Here is a 17,872-nt window from a genome sequence, read left to right on the forward strand (position 1 = left end):
CTGAAGCAGTAGGCGTGAGCATAAGTGGACTCCAGAAGATGGTAGAGGACAGGAAGGCCTGGAGGAACGTTGTCCATGGGGTCGCGATGGGTCAGATACGACTTCGCAACTAACAACAACATCGTCTGTCTGTCTATCCATCCATCCATCCATCCATCATCTCTCTCTCTCTCTCTCTCTCTCTCTCTCTCTCCATCCATCCATCCATCTTCCATCCATTTTATATATCTATATATGTATCTATCATCTATCTTGAGCTTAAATGGACTCCAGAAGATGGTAGAGGACAGGAAGGCCTGGAGGAACGTTGTCCATGGGGTCGCGATGGGTTGGACACGACTTCGTAACTAACAACAAGAAATAATATATACATGAAGTTTCGCAAATTTCCCCCCCCCCCCGCCTGCTGAACAACTTTTTTTTAAAGGCTTTTCAAAATAACGGTCACAGTTGGGATGACCCACAGGGCAGGTGGGGGCATGTAACTGGGATACTGGAAAACAATTGAAGGGGTTCAGTGATCCCTCAAAAGACTGCCAATTCTGTGCTTGGCAGGCTGGCAGGAGGAGAGTGTACTGTCTAATGGGACAAATATACTGTTGCTGGGGGGAAGCATCACCACTCCACCTGAGAATCTTCCAGGGCTGTTTCCTGGAAGATTCCCAAGTGGAGTGGCGATGCTTCCATCTAGAAACAGAACGTTAGTCCCATTAGACCGCAAGCACATTCTCCTGCCTGTCTGCCAAGCACAAAACTGAGAAGCGTTCCACCCCTTTCTCTTTCTACCTGGAATGACTGAAGACGACCAATAAAGCTACATATCTCCTGGCAGAGTGGCATAAGAGAACCGTTTGGAGTAGTGGTTCAGGTGCTGGCCTAAGAACCAGTAGGGGGTGAGATTCAGGCCTCCTTTAGGCAGGAAGACCAGCTGGGTGACTGTAGCCAGTCGCTGCCTCTCAGTCTAAACTAGCTCACACTGTTGTCAGGGGGGGGGGGAGAGGAGGAAGGAATATTTCATCAAGTCCAACAGGAGACTGACGTTGCATGTCTGTCTGTCATTCCATCTGGCAGGAGCAAGAGACATCCTATCCTACCCCACCCCCCCACCCCGTTAGCCCATCCAGCCACGTAGTTATAACCCCGTTATAACGTGGGAAGAATGTGCCGCCGGCCACACTCTTCCCTTTCCTAGCTCTATACTCCAAAAGCACCGGACGCGCCCTTTCTGCCCTTTCGCTCTCTATGATCCCGACGGCATTTCCGGGCGCCGCCCTGTCCTCCGGAGCAGGCAGGCAGGCAGGCAGGGCGGGCGGTGACGCGCCGGCAGCCGGAAGTCGCGGCGTCTTCCGGTGGGGCCGTGAGGTGGAAGCCGGCTCTGGCGCTGCGGGCTGCGCTGGCGAGGCGGGCCGGGAGTCGCGCGCGGGCGGCGCGGTAAGAGCGGGGCAGCGACGGCACCGCCACCATGAAGAAGCAGTTCAACCGCATGAAGCAGCTGGCCAACCAGACGGTGGGCAGGTGAGGGCGCGGGGGCCGGGCCCGCGCCTGTCTCCCTTCCGCCCCGGGACAGGCCGGGGGCCCCGCCGGGCGGGCAGCACGGGCCCCGGCTCCCACACCAGGCCCGGCAGGAGGCTTCGTGCCTTCCTCCGGGGCTCGAGCGTCGCTGTGGAAAACCGAAGGAACTTCGACCCCCCCCCCCCGGGCTGGTCCCTGGTCCTTTGGGCAGGGAGGCCGGTTCGCGGGCGGCGTTGCCCTTGGGGGGGCAAGTGGGGGATCCTCGCCGGGCCTCGAGCAAACCAGGCTGGGGGGGTTGGTGCATCGCGCAGAGAGGCTGGAAAGGAGAGCTGTAGTTGTCCTGTCCACCGGGGTTGTACTTAGTTTATCTGCCTTCCAATTGTGTATCTAGCATGTGATTATTCTGGCGGGAAAGGTCCCTGTCCTTTTTCGGTACTTGTTCACTCAGGGGGAAAAGTCACAAAAATAAATTGTGTCCAAGGTCTTTTAAGACTTTAAATGCACTCAAGTCTCTTAAATGTAAGAGCCTAAAGTATTATATAAAGTTGACCTAATAGGGGCATCTTGGGCTGCATTATGGGCTAGTAGTGGTTTTTCAAAGCATGCGCAGAACTCATCATTGCAGCCATCAATTTAGAGATAATTAGGGCCTGTGTATTGACTGTGGGGCAGTTAACAAATGCATTCTATAATTAGCTGCAATTATTTTATTAGTCATCTGCCAAACAGGACTTTAAACCTACAGACACCTGTGGTCTAGTATATTACTGTCAAATATTTCTTTTTATTTCAGAAAACACTTGAGCTGGGTACTCTTATTTCCATCTTCAGTTTCCCGTGGCACTGCAGAATATTGTGCATTTCCTCCATCCATATTTCAGTCTGCTTGAGTAGATAGGTTGTTAAATACAGAAATCTAAATTAGAGGAAGTGGGAAATGTGTGGACTCTGATGCCTTGAAATGGAGAGAGCCAGATTGATGTAGTGGTAAAGGCCCCAAGTAAAAACCAGGAGACTCTGTTCTAATTCTGAATTAGGCACAGTCAGCTGGATGACCTTGGAGTGTCTGGGTTAGAAAGGAGGCAGCCACTTCCAAAAATGTTGCAAAGAAATCTACAAGGACTTCTTCAGACAGCTGTATTGAAGACACAGACACACACACACACACATTTAAATAGACAATGTGCCTATAACACAGACAGCACCTGGCCTAGTTTGAAAGAATCAGACCTGATTAGTGCTTCCATGGGAGATAATCTGGAAACCCAGCCTTTAAACTAGATTGGAAACCTAAAGAAAGAGGAGAGCTTACAGAGTTGGGCACCATTTTGAACTTGACAAATAAGCAAAATAATGGCAATCTCTGTAACGCTGCTGGGGAAAATTGCATGTAAATCATGTTGAAAATAATCAGGACTCACTAAATCAAATCCTGCTTTCAGTGCACTAATTGTTTTTAGATAAGACTTTCTTTCTCGGCCAAACTGAAGATAATATTTAAAGAATTTATATGGCTGCCTAACTCAAACAATGGGACTCTGGGCTGCTTACAAGAGGAAACAAACCAAGATAAAAGCAACTGAGCGGGAAGGGGAGGGGGTGGGAGCAATCATTCCAAAGGACAGGTGCCTCTACAGAAATGGCATGCCTTCCAGGTCCCAGTGGGTTGTAAGGAAGGGACCCAAAATGTGCCCACCTTATTAAAGCATGAAGACAAGCAAGCAGATGGCCTTGGGGAGAAGCCATCCCACAGATAACCTGATGCTGGGTCTAAATAGCTTACAAAACATAACACTACTATATGAAATAATTTCAGTGCTATGAGTTCCTATATAAATAATTATTTACAATTGGTCTTATAGTAAATCAAAAGTATTTCAACAATTTGTAAAAAGCTATTAATATACCAATTTAGAAAGTTTCCAAATAGTAAAGTACAGATAGTCCTCGACTTACAACAGCTCATTTAGTGACCGTTTGAAATTACAACAGCGCTGAAAAAAGTGACTTATGACCATTTTTCACACTTACGACCATTGCAGCATCTCCATGGTCACGTGATCAAAATTTGGATGCTTGGCAACTGACTCATATTTATGACGGTTGCCGTGTCCCAGGGTCATGTGATCATCTTTTGCGACCTTCTGACCAGCAAAGTCCATGGGGAAACCAGATTTACTTAACCGTGTTACTAACTTAACAATTGTAGTGATTCACCTAACAACTGTGGCAAGAAAGGTCGTAAAATGGGGAAAAATTCACTTAACTGTCTCAGTAAGAATAACTTGTCTCAGGAATAACTTGGCTTTTTTGGGTCAATGGTGATCGTAAGTCAAAGACTACCTGTAGTTATATTGCCTTAATACAGATAAAAGGGCTAATACTGATAGCCCTGTTGAGAAGTGATGGAGTAGGAATTTGAAGCAGGGACATCCTGCTCCAGACTTCAGTCTCTCGGTCACTTTCAAATTAGTGGAAAAGGTAAGCCCTACATGGCATGGGTCCGGATTACCTACGGCAACACCTGCGGCCGGCGTCAACTTCCCTCCGTCCAGTGCGCTCCCACAGAGAGGGCCTCCTCAGGGTGCCTCCGATCAAGGAATGTCGACTGGTGGCCCCCAGGGGGAGGGCGTTCTCTGTGGGCGTGCCAGACCTGTGGAACCGCTTGCCGGTTGAGCTCCGGACGGCCCCCGACCTTCGCTCCTTCCGGCGCGATCTAAAAACTTATTTATTTGAGCAGTCTGACCTGGTCTGATGGGTTAGGGTTGGGGTTTTAATATGTTTTTAATTACTGTTTTAAACTTGGGCATAATATTTAATCGTTTTTTAACTTTTGTATTTTGTTTTTATATTTATTGCCCTGTACACCGCCCTGAGTCCTTCGGGAGAAGGGCGGTATAAAAATATAATAAATAAATAAATAATTTTACTGTTTACAAGTTTTTCTGTTTTACAAGTCATATTGTCTAAACTGAGAACCTACCTTGAGAGTTTGAATATAAAATGAAATTTAAGTTGTCTACATGTTGAAAACATACGAATGGCTTCAGATACATTATCCATTTGAGCAAAAGAGGTAGAAATCTTGAATGAATGTAGGAATCAGATTGAAATGTATGTAACTTAACAAAGTAACATTTGATTACTACAGTCTTATATAATTAAGGTAGGGTTAGGGAACCTTTGCCTGAAGTCATAAAAAGCTTCTGTCTGGGGTTTAATTTATTGAAGGCATTTAGTAGTGGTATCACTTTGCATTCATTTGTATTAATGCATCTTGACCAGGAGAATAGTACGCACTTAAATATTTTTGTATATCTTATGAATTTGTAAGTAAGCGTATTCAGGATTAAAAGAAAACTTACAAAAATCTATTTCAGCTTTAAATGAGAAATTGAGGGGTTTTTATTAGTGTCAGTTTAATTACTAAAACGGAGAAGCACTAACCATTTTCCCTAGCCGGAGAAAAATCTTCAAATAAACTCTCAGTGTGCCAGATTTGTTGAGCTTGGAATACCTTAGAACAGGGGTGTCAAATTTGTGATGTCTTGCGACATCTCGCGACTTTTTTTCCATTTCCAGCAATGGGGTGGGCACAGTTTCGCCATGATGCATCCGGCCCATGAGCCGGCAGTTTGACACCCCTACCTTAGAATGACCTGAGTAATTTAGTTTTGAGTGGAGCATATCTCTGCTTAGTGATTGTGCTGACAAGATCATCAAGAGATCCCATTGTTTCTTCTTGAATTAAGCTGCTTGAAATAAGTTGACACTGTTGTAGCCAAAAGTATCTCTCCATGCTTCTCTGAAATGACTTTGTTGCTAACAGGGTGTGGAAAATGCAGGGTTCATAAAAATTGTGAACAAAATGAATGAGGGCAGACTGCAGGACAACTTTGTAGAACCTGTTTCACAGCTTCCATGGATCCTACAAGAGGTCCTGGAAACCGGTAATGTCTTTGTTGCTACCACAGATGTCTTCATGAGAGACGAACGAGCGAATCTGGACTGTAAATGGTGGGAAAAGGGAGCACCGGGCTTCCCGTTCTACAGGGATGTCACGAGGGATGTGTTGCTGATCCCCTCCTGCTCTTCAGCCTCCTTTTAGTATCTAGGAGGTTAGACTGCTGGCGACTTTGGTCTTGTGGTGCTCTTGGTCAGTAAAAGATAACGTACCTAATCCACACAATTTGGTTACGGACAAGTGGGCCTGGTGTGTAGAACCAAATATTTATTATGTGGTGTAGACGGGATGTTTTCTGAAATGCCCTTCTGCGTTTTGGGTCTTTTAGCAGCTACAACTCTGAAGGTTCGTGTTAGGCATATGGTGTTAGCCTACAATGTTGGGTTGAAAATATATTAACCATAATGCTATGACTTTAAGAAGTTAATTGGCCAATGGGTGTGTAAGTGTGCTCATGGCCATAAGAGGAAGCTAGGAACGTAGCTTCTCTCTCTCTGAATTCACTGATCTCTACTATTACTGTTTTTGCTCTGCTGTTGGTTTACTACTGTTGTAAACTTGAACTGTGTATTGACCTCTGGACCGGTAAGAAGACTTTGTATTTTGGATTGCTACTTGGACTGTTTATTTTTGACTGTGCATTTTTGTTTTTACACCACCTCAAAGTAAAATACTTTTTGCTTTTAGAACTCAGTGTATTTCTGTGTGTGACTTTTACTGCTCTCAGTGCCCTTCCTTGTCTGTGCAACTCTTTGGTAGCACAAGGAGACCTCTGCACAATAAATTCCTTAACACTGGTTATGGGCCCAGGCCTGTACTGAGAGTTAGTACACACAGTTTCCTAGCTGAGTTTGTATTTGGTGTAAAATGGCACAGGAACTGTTGTCAGGCATCTCCTGGATAACCCGGTTGGATGGGACAAACTATGTTTCCTGGTCCACAAAATGCTGCTTGCTTTTGCGCAAGGAAGGACTATGGGCTGTTGTAAATAACCCACCAGATACTACTGCTTGGAATCCAGATGACGAAGAGGATGTAAAGAAGTTAGACGACTTTAAACGTAGCAATGAGAAAGCTCTTTGCATTATTGGACTAACACTGAATGACCAGCAGCTTGTCCATATTCGTGGTGAGGAGTCTGCTGCTAGGTGTTGGGGCGTTTTGCGAAGGCTTTATGTTCGTGACAGTGTGGGTGCACATATACACCTTACACGTAAGCTGTTTAGGGCTCGTCTGCAGAAGAATGGAGATATGCTGACCCATTTAAATTACATGAAAGCAATTTTTCAAGAGCTTCATGAAAAGGAGCTGATTTTTTCAGAGTTGCATCAGGTCTACATTATTCTGTCATCTTTGGATGAGAGTTATGATGAGTATGTTTCTTCTTTGGAAGTCCTGACCAGAGAGGAACTGACATTGACTAACATTACTGGGAGACTGCTGGAAGAGTCCAGAAGGAGGCGTGACAGAGACCAGCTGAGAGAGACACAGCCACGAGAGAAGCAGCAATTCACCACTGCTTACAACGTCAAGAAATGTTTTTCTTGTGGGGCTAAAGGGCATATAGCTAAATTCTGTAGGAAGGGTAAAAAACAGAATGTGAATAGCAGTGGGAAGGCTAAAAAGGGCATTGGTTTGGCTATTTCTGGTGAACCAACATCCAGAAACAATGAATTGTGGGTTGTTGATAGTGGGGCTTCACAATGCATTACTAAAGTGAAAGAGAGGTTTGTTAATATGAAAAACAGCAACCAATATGTTTCACTAGCAAACAGTTGGAGGATGAAGGCCTCTGGTGAAGGTAATTCCTATTGTCCATGCATTGATGAACAGTTACCTATGTTATATATACCTAAACTAAGATTCAACCTGTTATCTGTAAGGGAATTGGTTAAAGTTGGGTTTGTGGTAACATTCAGAGGGGAGCAATGCACTATTGAGAGGAATGGAACCTGTGTAACTGCAAATTTGAAAAATGGTTTATTCGTTCTCACAAGTAACCAGGTTAGTACAGTTAAAGCTAACTCAATATGTGAGAACAAGAAGCCACATGATGAATGTATACATTTATTGCATAGGCGGTTAGGGCATGTAAACTTTAACTCACTACGTAAAACAGTTAAATTAGTAGAGGGAGTTAAACTGAAGCCATGTAGTAAGTATTTGAATTGCAATGCCTGTAATCAGGAAAAGAGTAAGGCAACTCCTGCAAACAGGATAAACAGCTTCAAAACAACTGTACCTTTGGAAGTTGTGTTTGCTGATTTAATTGGACCCATGAAACCAAGTTTAGGAGGGTCATGTTATATTTTAAGTATATTGGACCACTACTCTAGATATGGTTTTTGTTATCTGCTTAAGTCAAAGGCAGATACTTTCGAACAATTTGCAAACTGGCTGAAGTTCGTGGAGAGAAAAACAAAGAGAAAGGTTCAGTGCATAATTACTGATAATGGTACTGAATTTACAAATAAGCGCTTTGTTGATATGCTACAATCAGCTGGCATTAAGCATAAACATTCAGCCCCTTATAGGCCTCAACATAATGCTTTTGTTGAGAGACGTGGGCAAACATTACAAGCCATGATTAGAACCATGTTAAAAGATTCTGGCTTAACAGATAGACTGTGGGGGGAGGCAGCAAAATGTGCAAACCATGTTCTGAATATAGTTGCTAATACTTCTACTGGTAAAATACCATATACAATATGGCATGGTAGAAGACCAAACCTTGATTACCTGCACACGTTTGGCACCCCAGCTTGGGTCCACATTCCTGCACAACTCAGGAGTAAAGGCCAACATAGGGCTAGGCAATTATACTTCGTAGGTTACGAAGCTAACCATAGATCCTATCGTTTCTGGGAACGAGGCACAACTAATGTATATAACAGTGCTAGTGCAAAATTCCTTGAGCACGTTGGTTGGGATAGGTTAGAGCAAGAAGCTGTTAATACTGATCCTCTAGTGTTTGAGGACTCCTCTGATAACGTAACTAGTAATGATAATACATCTCCTGTAAATATAAAAGATGAAGAGGAGATAGGGGAGATAATAGAGGAATCAGAGGAAGGAAAGGAGTCTGAAATTCAAAGCCCTGTAATTCCTTGGCGTTCAATGCGTATCAGACATCCACCTGATCGCTATGAAGCTAGTATAATATGTCAAGTTAGTGTAGAGCCATCTAACTATGATGAGATCAGGATGTATCCTGAAAAGGAACAGGCATCATGGAAAGCTGCAATGAACAGGGAGTTGAAGTCTTTGCAGAATCTTAAGGTTTATCAGAAAGCAAAACTGCCACCTGGTGAGCAAGCTATAGGTTGTAAATGGATATATAAGTTAAAGAAGGGTGTAGACGGGACTGTAACCCATAAGGCACGTTTGGTTGCACAAGGTTTTGCCCAAACTACTGAGGATTATGACGAAGTGTTTGCACCCAGTCTAAGGGCAACTACTTTAAGAGCAGCTTTAGTATGGGCGGCTAAAAACCAATATATGGTTACCCATGTAGATGTTGAAACTGCATATCTACATGCTCCATTGCAACATACTATTTATTTAAGAATACCACCAGGATTGACCAGTGATAGAGACCATGATTGTTGGGAATTAAAGAAAAGCCTCTATGGATTGAAACAATCAGGCTATGAGTGGAACAAATGTATAGTTAATGAGTTAAGTGCATTAGGTTTTGTAGCCAGTAATGCTGATCCTTGTTTGTTTAGAAGAGAACACAATGGAGTGTTATCTTTTCTTTTATTATTCACAGATGATATTGCAATAATAACAAAAACTGAGTTAGAAGCACAAACTATCATTTCAAGATTGCAAAATAAATTCACAATTAGAAATCTTGGAGAAATTAGCCACTATTTGGGGTTAGATATTGTGAAAACAAATAGGGGTTTTAAGGTGTCGCAAGCCAGTAAAATATCTCAGTTATTAAAGAGATACAATATGGAAATGTGTAAACCAGCTAAAACTCCGATGGCTATGGATTTCAAGGACACTAATGTTGAGAGTCCTGTATTTGATAAGACTATGTACCAATCTTTGATAGGAAGTCTTATGTATCTGAGTAATTGGACTAGACCTGATATTTCTTACTGTGTAAATCAATTAGCTAGGTACAACAATAATCCAACTGTTAGACACTGGCAATCAGCTAAACGAGTATTAAGGTATTTGAAGCAAACTATTCACTACTCGTTATATCTAGAGCCAAATCGTGAGTTAATCCTTACTGCATATGCAGATGCGAGTTTTGCCTCTGATTCAAACAGTCGTAAATCTACCTCAGGGTTGGCTGTAATGTTGGGTGATTCTTTAATTGGATGGAAGTCTATTAGACAAAAACACATAAGCTTATCTACAATGGAGGCTGAATTTTCATGTCTATCAGTGTTATGTACAGAACTGCTAGTGTACAAACAATTATTGTTAGATATGGGTTTAAATGTAAATGATCCATTTATTGTGTATGAGGACAATCAAGCTGCGATAAAGATGGCTAATAGTGCTGCAGTAAGAACAAGATCTAAACATACTGATCTTCGTTATTTAAATGTCAGACAATGTGTCAAAGATAAATTAATACAGTTAGAGTATTGTCCATCTGATGTAAATATTGCAGACCATTTTACGAAGGTACAAAGTGCTGTGAAACACAATGCTAATTGTGAAAGAATGTGCATAAGATTGTAAGAGTTATATATTATTCTACCCAAAGGGGAGAATGTTAGGCATATGGTGTTAGCCTACAATGTTGGGTTGAAAATATATTAACCATAATGCTATGACTTTAAGAAGTTAATTGGCCAATGGGTGTGTAAGTGTGCTCATGGCCATAAGAGGAAGCTAGGAACGTAGCTTCTCTCTCTCTCTGAATTCACTGATCTCTACTATTACTGTTTTTGCTCTGCTGTTGGTTTACTACTGTTGTAAACTTGAACTGTGTATTGACCTCTGGACCGGTAAGAAGACTTTGTATTTTGGATTGCTACTTGGACTGTTTATTTTTGACTGTGCATTTTTGTTTTTACACCACCTCAAAGTAAAATACTTTTTGCTTTTAGAACTCAGTGTATTTCTGTGTGTGACTTTTACTGCTCTCAGTGCCCTTCCTTGTCTGTGCAACTCTTTGGTAGCACAAGGAGACCTCTGCACAATAAATTCCTTAACAGTTCGTGTGTGAGAGAAGGGGATGGATGGGACGGTCCTCAGGAATAACTTGGCTTTGACCCAGGACTCCACAGATATTGGCATATGAGGACATGTTGGGGACTCTTAATTGTGAACTGCCCACTTTGCTACCGAGAACATCCCATCCTGACCGTGTGATTTTCATTGTTGGACGGGTATTTACCATCCTTCCACCTAGAGATTTCAAGATCTGTGGAGGACCGGGAGTTCTTGGCCTTCATTTGCTTCTTCCCAGCTAATCTCTGGCTTGACTTGCTTTACCTTGTAGTAACTGGCTTGTGATCACAAGACGAAGGGCGTTGCTATTAAATCTTTTGCTTTAGACAGGTCACTTCCTAGTCCCGGTGAGGCTTTTTGCTTCCAGACAGGTGACTGATTATGGTGATCCATTCCAGGCGCTTTGTGGAAGTGGATGGGGCTGTGTGGATTTTCCCAGCAATCTGATAGACAGTCCCCTCAGGTTCTTGGTCAAACATTGGAATTCAGAGGCAACCAGAGACCACGTGATTGCTCCTGAACAAGGCTCTCTGTCTGCAAGGCCTGGAAGTTCTTTAGTAAACTACATCCCAAGCCCAGTTTACTTGTCCATGACCAAACTCTGTATAAATGCAGTTTTATTGAAATGATCTGATACTGACCAAGAGTACCTGAGACCAAAGTCACCAACGATTTACCTCAACAGATCAACAGAAGGGAAATCAAAAATGGCTGCTGTGCTAGTGGAGGAAGCCTAGTAGTGAATCTGACTGAATGGAAACTTCAGCATGTGCAAATCTGGCACTTGTGCAGTTATGTGTCCCCTAAGAACAGTACATGACATACCCCTGCTCCGCAATCTACATTGGTTGCCAGTTTGCTTACAGATTGGTCCAATTCGTGGTCTCAGTCCTCCCAGACAGAAACAGGGCTAGATGAAGTAATTCTACTTTATTGTAAGGCTACACCAGGGGTGTCAGACTGGCGGCCCATGGGCTGGATGCGACACACGCAGGCCACGCCCACCCCGGCTCCACAAAGGCAAAAAAGTCACAATATGTCACATGATGCAATCGAGTTTGACACCCGTGGGCTACACTAACAATCTTGCAAGCCTGAGCTTCTCACCTCCACTTTTAACCACATGATCCTTTAGGGTGGATCCTTCCTTAGTTTTTTCTCCGACCATTAAGCAACTGAGGGCTCCTGCCTCTCCTCCAATTGTTTCCTAGGCAGCATCTTTCCCTCTTTCTCCAAGATCAGGCACACGTTCCATTACAATGGTGTTGTTTTTGACCTATAAAGCCCTACCTGCCTCGGGGCCAGGTTAGTTGAAGGACTACCTCTCTATGGTTACGCATATCTGTTCTGGCAGGAGTGGCATGTCATAGGTCCCATTTGCTAAAAAAAAATATCCATTTGACAGATGACCCAGGAGAAGAGCCTTTTCTGCTGTAGTTCCTTACCTATGGAACATCATTTCCCTCTGAAGTAAATTAGCTTTGACTCTATTGTCCTTCTGGAAATCCCTTAAAATGTATTTTTTTCAAGAGCCTTAGGGATCCCTTGATAATGAGCCCATAAGAGGGTTGCATCGTATTGAGATTTTGGTGCATTCTCCCTTGATCTTATTTATATTTTATTGTTTTGAATGTTATTTAAGAATTGTTTTTAATTGTATACATACGTCTATTTGATTGATAAATAAAGTGCTGTTTTTAACCTATGAGGTCCTCATGACTCCAAGAATCTTCAGCTTAATTGTACTGCAGACAGAACAAGCCTGTTCTGTAAACTCTTTGAGTGGAGACGCTCAAGCTCTCCTATTTGAGCTGCTGAGGGGATGGAGGGGGTATTTCTCTGTAGCAGCCGCTTCACTTTGGAATAGTTTCTCTCCAAGGTTTAGTTAACACTTTAAAGAATGGAATGGAACAGAACAGAACCTTGGAAGTTTTCTAGTCCAGCCCCCTGCTCAAGCAGGAGAGCCTATACCAGCGGTAGGCAACCTTGGCTCTTTTATAACTCATGGACTTCAACTCCCAAAATTCTTCAGTCAGCATAGCTGACTGAGGAATTCTGGGAGTTGAAGTCCATGAGTCATAAAAGAGCCGAGGTTGCCTACCCCTGGCCTATATCATTTCAAACAAGTGACAGTCTAGTATCTTCTTAAAAACCTCCAGTGATGGAGTACCCATGATTTCTGAAGGCCAGCTGTTCCACTGGTTAATTGTCCCCACTGTTAGGAAGTTTCTCCTTAATTCCAGGTTGCTTCTCTCTTTGGTCAGTTTCCAACCATTGTTTCTCGTCCTTCCCTCTGGTGCTCTAGTGAACAATGTGACTCCCTCTGCCTTGTGGCAGCCCCTCAGATACTGGAATACTGCTTTTATGTCTCCCCTATTTCTTCTTTTCTTTAGACTAGCCCAGGGGTAGGCAACCTTGGCTCTTTTATAACTCATGGACTTCAACTCCCAGAATTCCTGAGCCAGCCAAGCTGGCTCAGGAATTCTGGGATTTGAAGTCCATAAGTCATAAAAGAGCCGAGGTTGCCTACCCCTGGACTAGCCAAACCCAAGTTCCACAGCCGTTCTTCGTATGTTTTGGTGTCCAGGCCTTTGATCATCTTAGTTGTTCTTCTCTGAATTTTTTCCAAAGTCTCAACATCTTTTTTGTGATATGATGACCAAAATTGGCTGCAGTTCTCCAGGTGTGGTCTTACTAGGGCTTTGTAAAGCGGTACTAATACCTTGCGTGATCTTGGTTCTATGCCTTTGTTTATACAACCCAGGGTTGTATTAGCTTTTTTGGCGGCTGCTGTACACTGCTGGCTCATAGTCAAGTGATCGTCCGCTAGGACTCCAAGGTCCCTCTCACAGTGGCTGTTTTTGAGCCGGGTCTCACCTAATCTATACTTATACCTTTGATTTTTCTTGCCTAAATGTAAAACTTTGCTTTTCTCCACATTAAAACTCATTTTGTTGGATAGGACCCATTGTTCAAGTCTGTTAAGACCTTTTTGGATCCTGAGTTTGTCTTCTGACATGTTGGCTATTCCTGCCAGTTTTGTATCATCTGTAGATTTGATATACTTCCCCATCTATTCCCTCATCTAAGTCATTTATGATACTACATAAGAAGCTGAAAAAATAATTTATTCCACAGAACTTTTGATTTATAATTGTCCCTATTGAGATTTTTGAATTTAGGAGTATTACTATCTAACTTGTTTTATTTATTAACTAGGTTGAGGTTTTTTCCCCAACATGGCACCAGTAGTATAGTTGGAGTCCTACCGGTAGTTTTTGTTTGTATTAGTATGTTGGAGATTGTTCAGAGATGCTGCCGTATTAATATAATAGCTGAATGTGAAATTGAGCTAAGAGGTTCAGTTGGGATTATTGCTGCTACAATGCTTTCTTTCTGCATCGCATCTGCCCTGCCTCAACTCCAGGACTAGTTGGAGTTAGGCAGCAGAGTTCCCCAGGCTGATGGTCTGGGGGACTTCAGTTTGGACTTGGTATTCCTGTCAGGACAGTGGCAACCTGGTCTAGAGTTGGGGAGACTGTTATCCCTCCCTGTTAGGGTCAGATCACTTTCTGGTTGCCTTCAGGTTTTCCAGTGCTGCTTCCTCCCACAGGGAGGTGGGATTTATTTGATTGTTCCACCCTTGATGGACTCAATAGGATTTCAGAGGATTTGAGGGTGTTCCCGAAGGTTTGGCTGAATGAGACCTTGAATCAGATCTCTTCGTGTGAATCCAAGGGCTCCTCTTGGTCAACAGACGGGCCAAGAGAGATGAAATGGGTTGAGATGCTTAGAAGGAGTAGATCCAGCTGAGCCCAAGGTCCAGCCACTGTTCAGGCCTGCCGCTTTTCCATCTTTATTGCATCTGCAGATAGGTGTCCTGCAGCAGCCCTGATTTGTCCTTGGAAAGGGGAGCCAGAGATTCATTTGTAGAGCCATTGTGAATGCATTAGATATCTGTTGGAGAAAGTTGGTGGACACTGGCTTGGAAGGACGTCTTATGGAGTTGACCAAAGCCCAGTCTTACGGCGTTTTCTGAGATGAATTTCATTTTGATAATCCCGAGGGAGTTCGATAATATTCCAGGGCTTGTGATTTGGGGTTTTGGGGTCTGACACAGCCACTGTGTGTTACAGCCACATGGATTACCGTGGGCCGTCTCTGAAGAACTTCTGGGTGTTGCAGTTGGCCTGGAATGTGACAGCACAAGCAATTATGCTGTGCCTTGGGACACCCAGAGTGCACTCCTGCTTTGTAAGCGCCCGGTAGGCTTGCAGGTGCAATTCAAAATGCTAGTTTTGAATCTAGAAAGCCCTTCCTAGGCCCATCTCTCTCCAGTTATCTTCACCTGCCAAATCAGGTCCAGCACAAGAGGCAGCTCCAAGTCCCATCTATTTTTTTTTAAAAGGTTATCTAGGAGGATCAGGGAAGCAAGCCCTTTTGTGCTGCTGCCTTTGTCCTTTGGCACCGTGGCCCTAACCTTGCTGGTCTTTCAGGAAGCCCTTAACACCGGGCTCTTCCCTGAGGCCTAAGCTTGGGAGTGCAGGTAGTCCTTGGGTTATGACAGCAATCGGGCCGCACTCGCAAAGCAGACTGGCCATAAAGCAGCTGCCGTCATAATCCTAAGGCACATAGGTCGGTCATTAAGCAGGAAGCGGCAGAAGTCTCCGGTAAGGAATTGCGGGGGGAGGGCCTGGAGCAGGCCGGGCACCAGAGCACAGCGAGGCTGGGGGAAGGCACCCCCAGCGCAGTCTGAGGAGAGGGAACCTGGGGAGGGGTCAGATTGGCTTGTGACCTTCCCTGCTGGCCACCCCGCTGATTTTGCACATGGGAAGCCGGCAAGAAGGTTGCAATCATGTGATTGTGGGGTGTTGCAACTGTTATTGTGAGACCTGGTTAGCAAGTACCCAAATCATGATCACGTGACCAAGAGGGCTCTGCGATTTACTGGAACTTTGAGGACCGGTTGTAAAATACCACTCGTCGCAACTTTGAAGTCTAACTGTTATTACTAAACTATATTATAGTTAGTTTTTTCCATTGGTTGCCATCCTTTTTTTTGCTTTTTGTTATATTGTATACCTACTTTCTGTTCTACTGATACTTTTAGCTGCGTACATTTTCCTGAAGTAAGATGGGCAGTCATATAAATTGAATACAATATTTTATTGTTAGTTGCATTTGATTATTTTTATACAGGAGTATGGGGACATCCCCCTTTTCCCCCTGTCTCTTTTGGCTTTTTTTCTCTTTAAAGATCATTCTGTTAATTGGGTACCCTAAGAATGTTAACTAAAAATTAATCATTGACTTTAAAAGAGTTGGGCTGCGAAATGACAATATAGGTGTTTGTAAGTATATAATTGTATATAACATCTTTTTGTGAAAAAAATCTCAAATGTATTATTTTAGCTAGTGAGAAAGGATAATAAACCAGGATTTCTGAAATATTTTGTAGTTTCTTGGTGAGAGAAAGTTGTGCAGGGATAGAGGTTAATAACGGAAAGAAGCTGATTGAGATATTGGTAAAGGCACAGAGGATATGACCAAGATTCTCCAGAATGTAGAAACTGTTTGTAGGAAGGTAAGAAGATGGCACCATTTGTGTAACCAGGTATATATGAGAGAGGAGACTAAAGGCTGGAGGCTGCTGGCATCCCTCACAGCTGGTAGCAGTGGAATCGGAAGCTCTCACGTTTATCTAGGCCAGGGGTCCCCAACCCGCGGTCCGTGGACCGGTACCTGGCCCCAGCATGCCAGCAGCCAGGCCGCACAAACAAGCAAAGCCACATCTGCGGGATGCAGGCAGCACACAAAACCACACCTCCTCCGGTCCGCAGAAAAACCTCCCTCCAGGTAACCGGTCCCTGGTGCCCCAAAGGTTGGGGACCTCTGATCTAGACTTTAATGGCCTGGATCAGTGTTTCTCAGGCATGGCAACTTGAAGATGTGTGGACTTCAACTCCCAGAATTCCCCTGGCTGGCTTGGGAAGTTGCTAAGGGTGAGAAATTTTCTACTGACAGCAGCTCATTGTTGTGACTTAAAAGCTGCAGCTTTGTTTCCAGCTATCTGCACACAGGCTCAATTAACTTCAGCGGACCTAATTCTGAACAGACGTAGATGTCTCAGCTCTGGTTTTTGTGCGGTGTGCTGACCTGCCAAACTCCTATAGAACATTTGTTTTTGACTGAAACAAGCTTAGAGAGTGAAAGCAAAGCTTAGATTGCTGGGAGCCTTTGTTTTGCTTTTATCCCTGTCTGTGATTTAAAAATGGTTTGTACCACCCTGGGGATGGAAGTAAATTAATTTAGTAAGAGTGGAGGTGTAGTAAAAAGCGGTTCTCTACATATGCAAATGGTATGTGTTGATTTGGAATTGGAAAGCTCAACACGTGCAAAGCATTTTTGTCTTTTTTGTCAAAAGTGTAGACCAGCCTAACTCAAAACCAGAAGTCACTGACAAGAAGTTCTGAGGTTGGCAAGATGTTTCTTTCTTCCATGCTGTTTTCCCGGATAAAATTGCCCCCCTGCTCTGCATATTTAAATAAAAGATGGTGGTGGTCGGCTGTTGCGCTTGCATGGGAGTGCTAAATTCCCCTCAGCAAGAACATTTATTAAGTGACCTTGTGCTAATCACACTCTTAGTGTAAGCTTTCTGGTTTAATATAGTTAATGAGATTAAAAGGGGCCACGTGCACAAGTTTGAACACTGTACATGGAAGTTTGGATATAAACGCAATCATTACAGAATGCTTTATGGACAATTCTGCTCCATTAGGAGAAAATGCAACAAAAGAAAGAAAGAAAAACCCTTTTCATCATCACTTACAGTAGCTGTTTCTTACAAATTTAAAGATTGTAGTATCTTGGTGGAGCAGTGGGCTAATGCCTCCTTAAGTAACACCAGCTGCCTGCAATTAGTGCAGGTTCGCATCCACCAGGCTCAAGGTTGACTCAGCCTTCCATCCTTCCCAGGTAGGTAAAATGAGGACCCAGATTGTTGGGGGCAATTAAGCTGACTTTGTAATAATGCCGCTTGGGGGGGCGAAAGCCCTAATAAGCAGACATATACATAGAATGAAGGCTATTGCTAAGCACATTGGTTTGTGCTTAGATTGTAAGCCGCCCTGAGTCTTGGGAGAAGGGCGGGATATAAATGGGATTAAAATAAAATAAATCTGAATATTCAAGTTA

At 43.5% G+C, this 17,872-nt stretch overlaps 1 protein-coding gene across 6 annotated transcripts in view; it reads left to right on the forward strand.

The window, feature by feature from the left end:
* Nucleotides 1–1,354: 1,354 nt before the first annotated feature.
* Nucleotides 1,355–17,872, forward strand: part of ARHGAP17 (Rho GTPase activating protein 17) — an 80,458-nt gene continuing 63,940 nt past the window's right edge. For 5 of the 6 annotated variants that reach the window (XR_014027787.1, XM_081338210.1, XM_081338209.1 and 2 more), the window contains exon 1: nt 1,355–1,515. Coding sequence is in view for 4 of the 6 variants with exons in the window: in XM_081338210.1 (XP_081194336.1) it covers nt 1,463–1,515 (53 nt within the window). In the remaining 2 variants the exon portion in view is untranslated. The remainder of the gene's footprint in view (nt 1,516–17,872) is intronic. The other variant, XM_081338211.1, reaches the window with a different exon arrangement.

Source organism: Vipera berus (assembly GCF_964194415.1).
Source record: "Vipera berus genome assembly, chromosome: 13".
Taxonomy (NCBI): Eukaryota; Metazoa; Chordata; class Lepidosauria; order Squamata; family Viperidae; genus Vipera; species Vipera berus.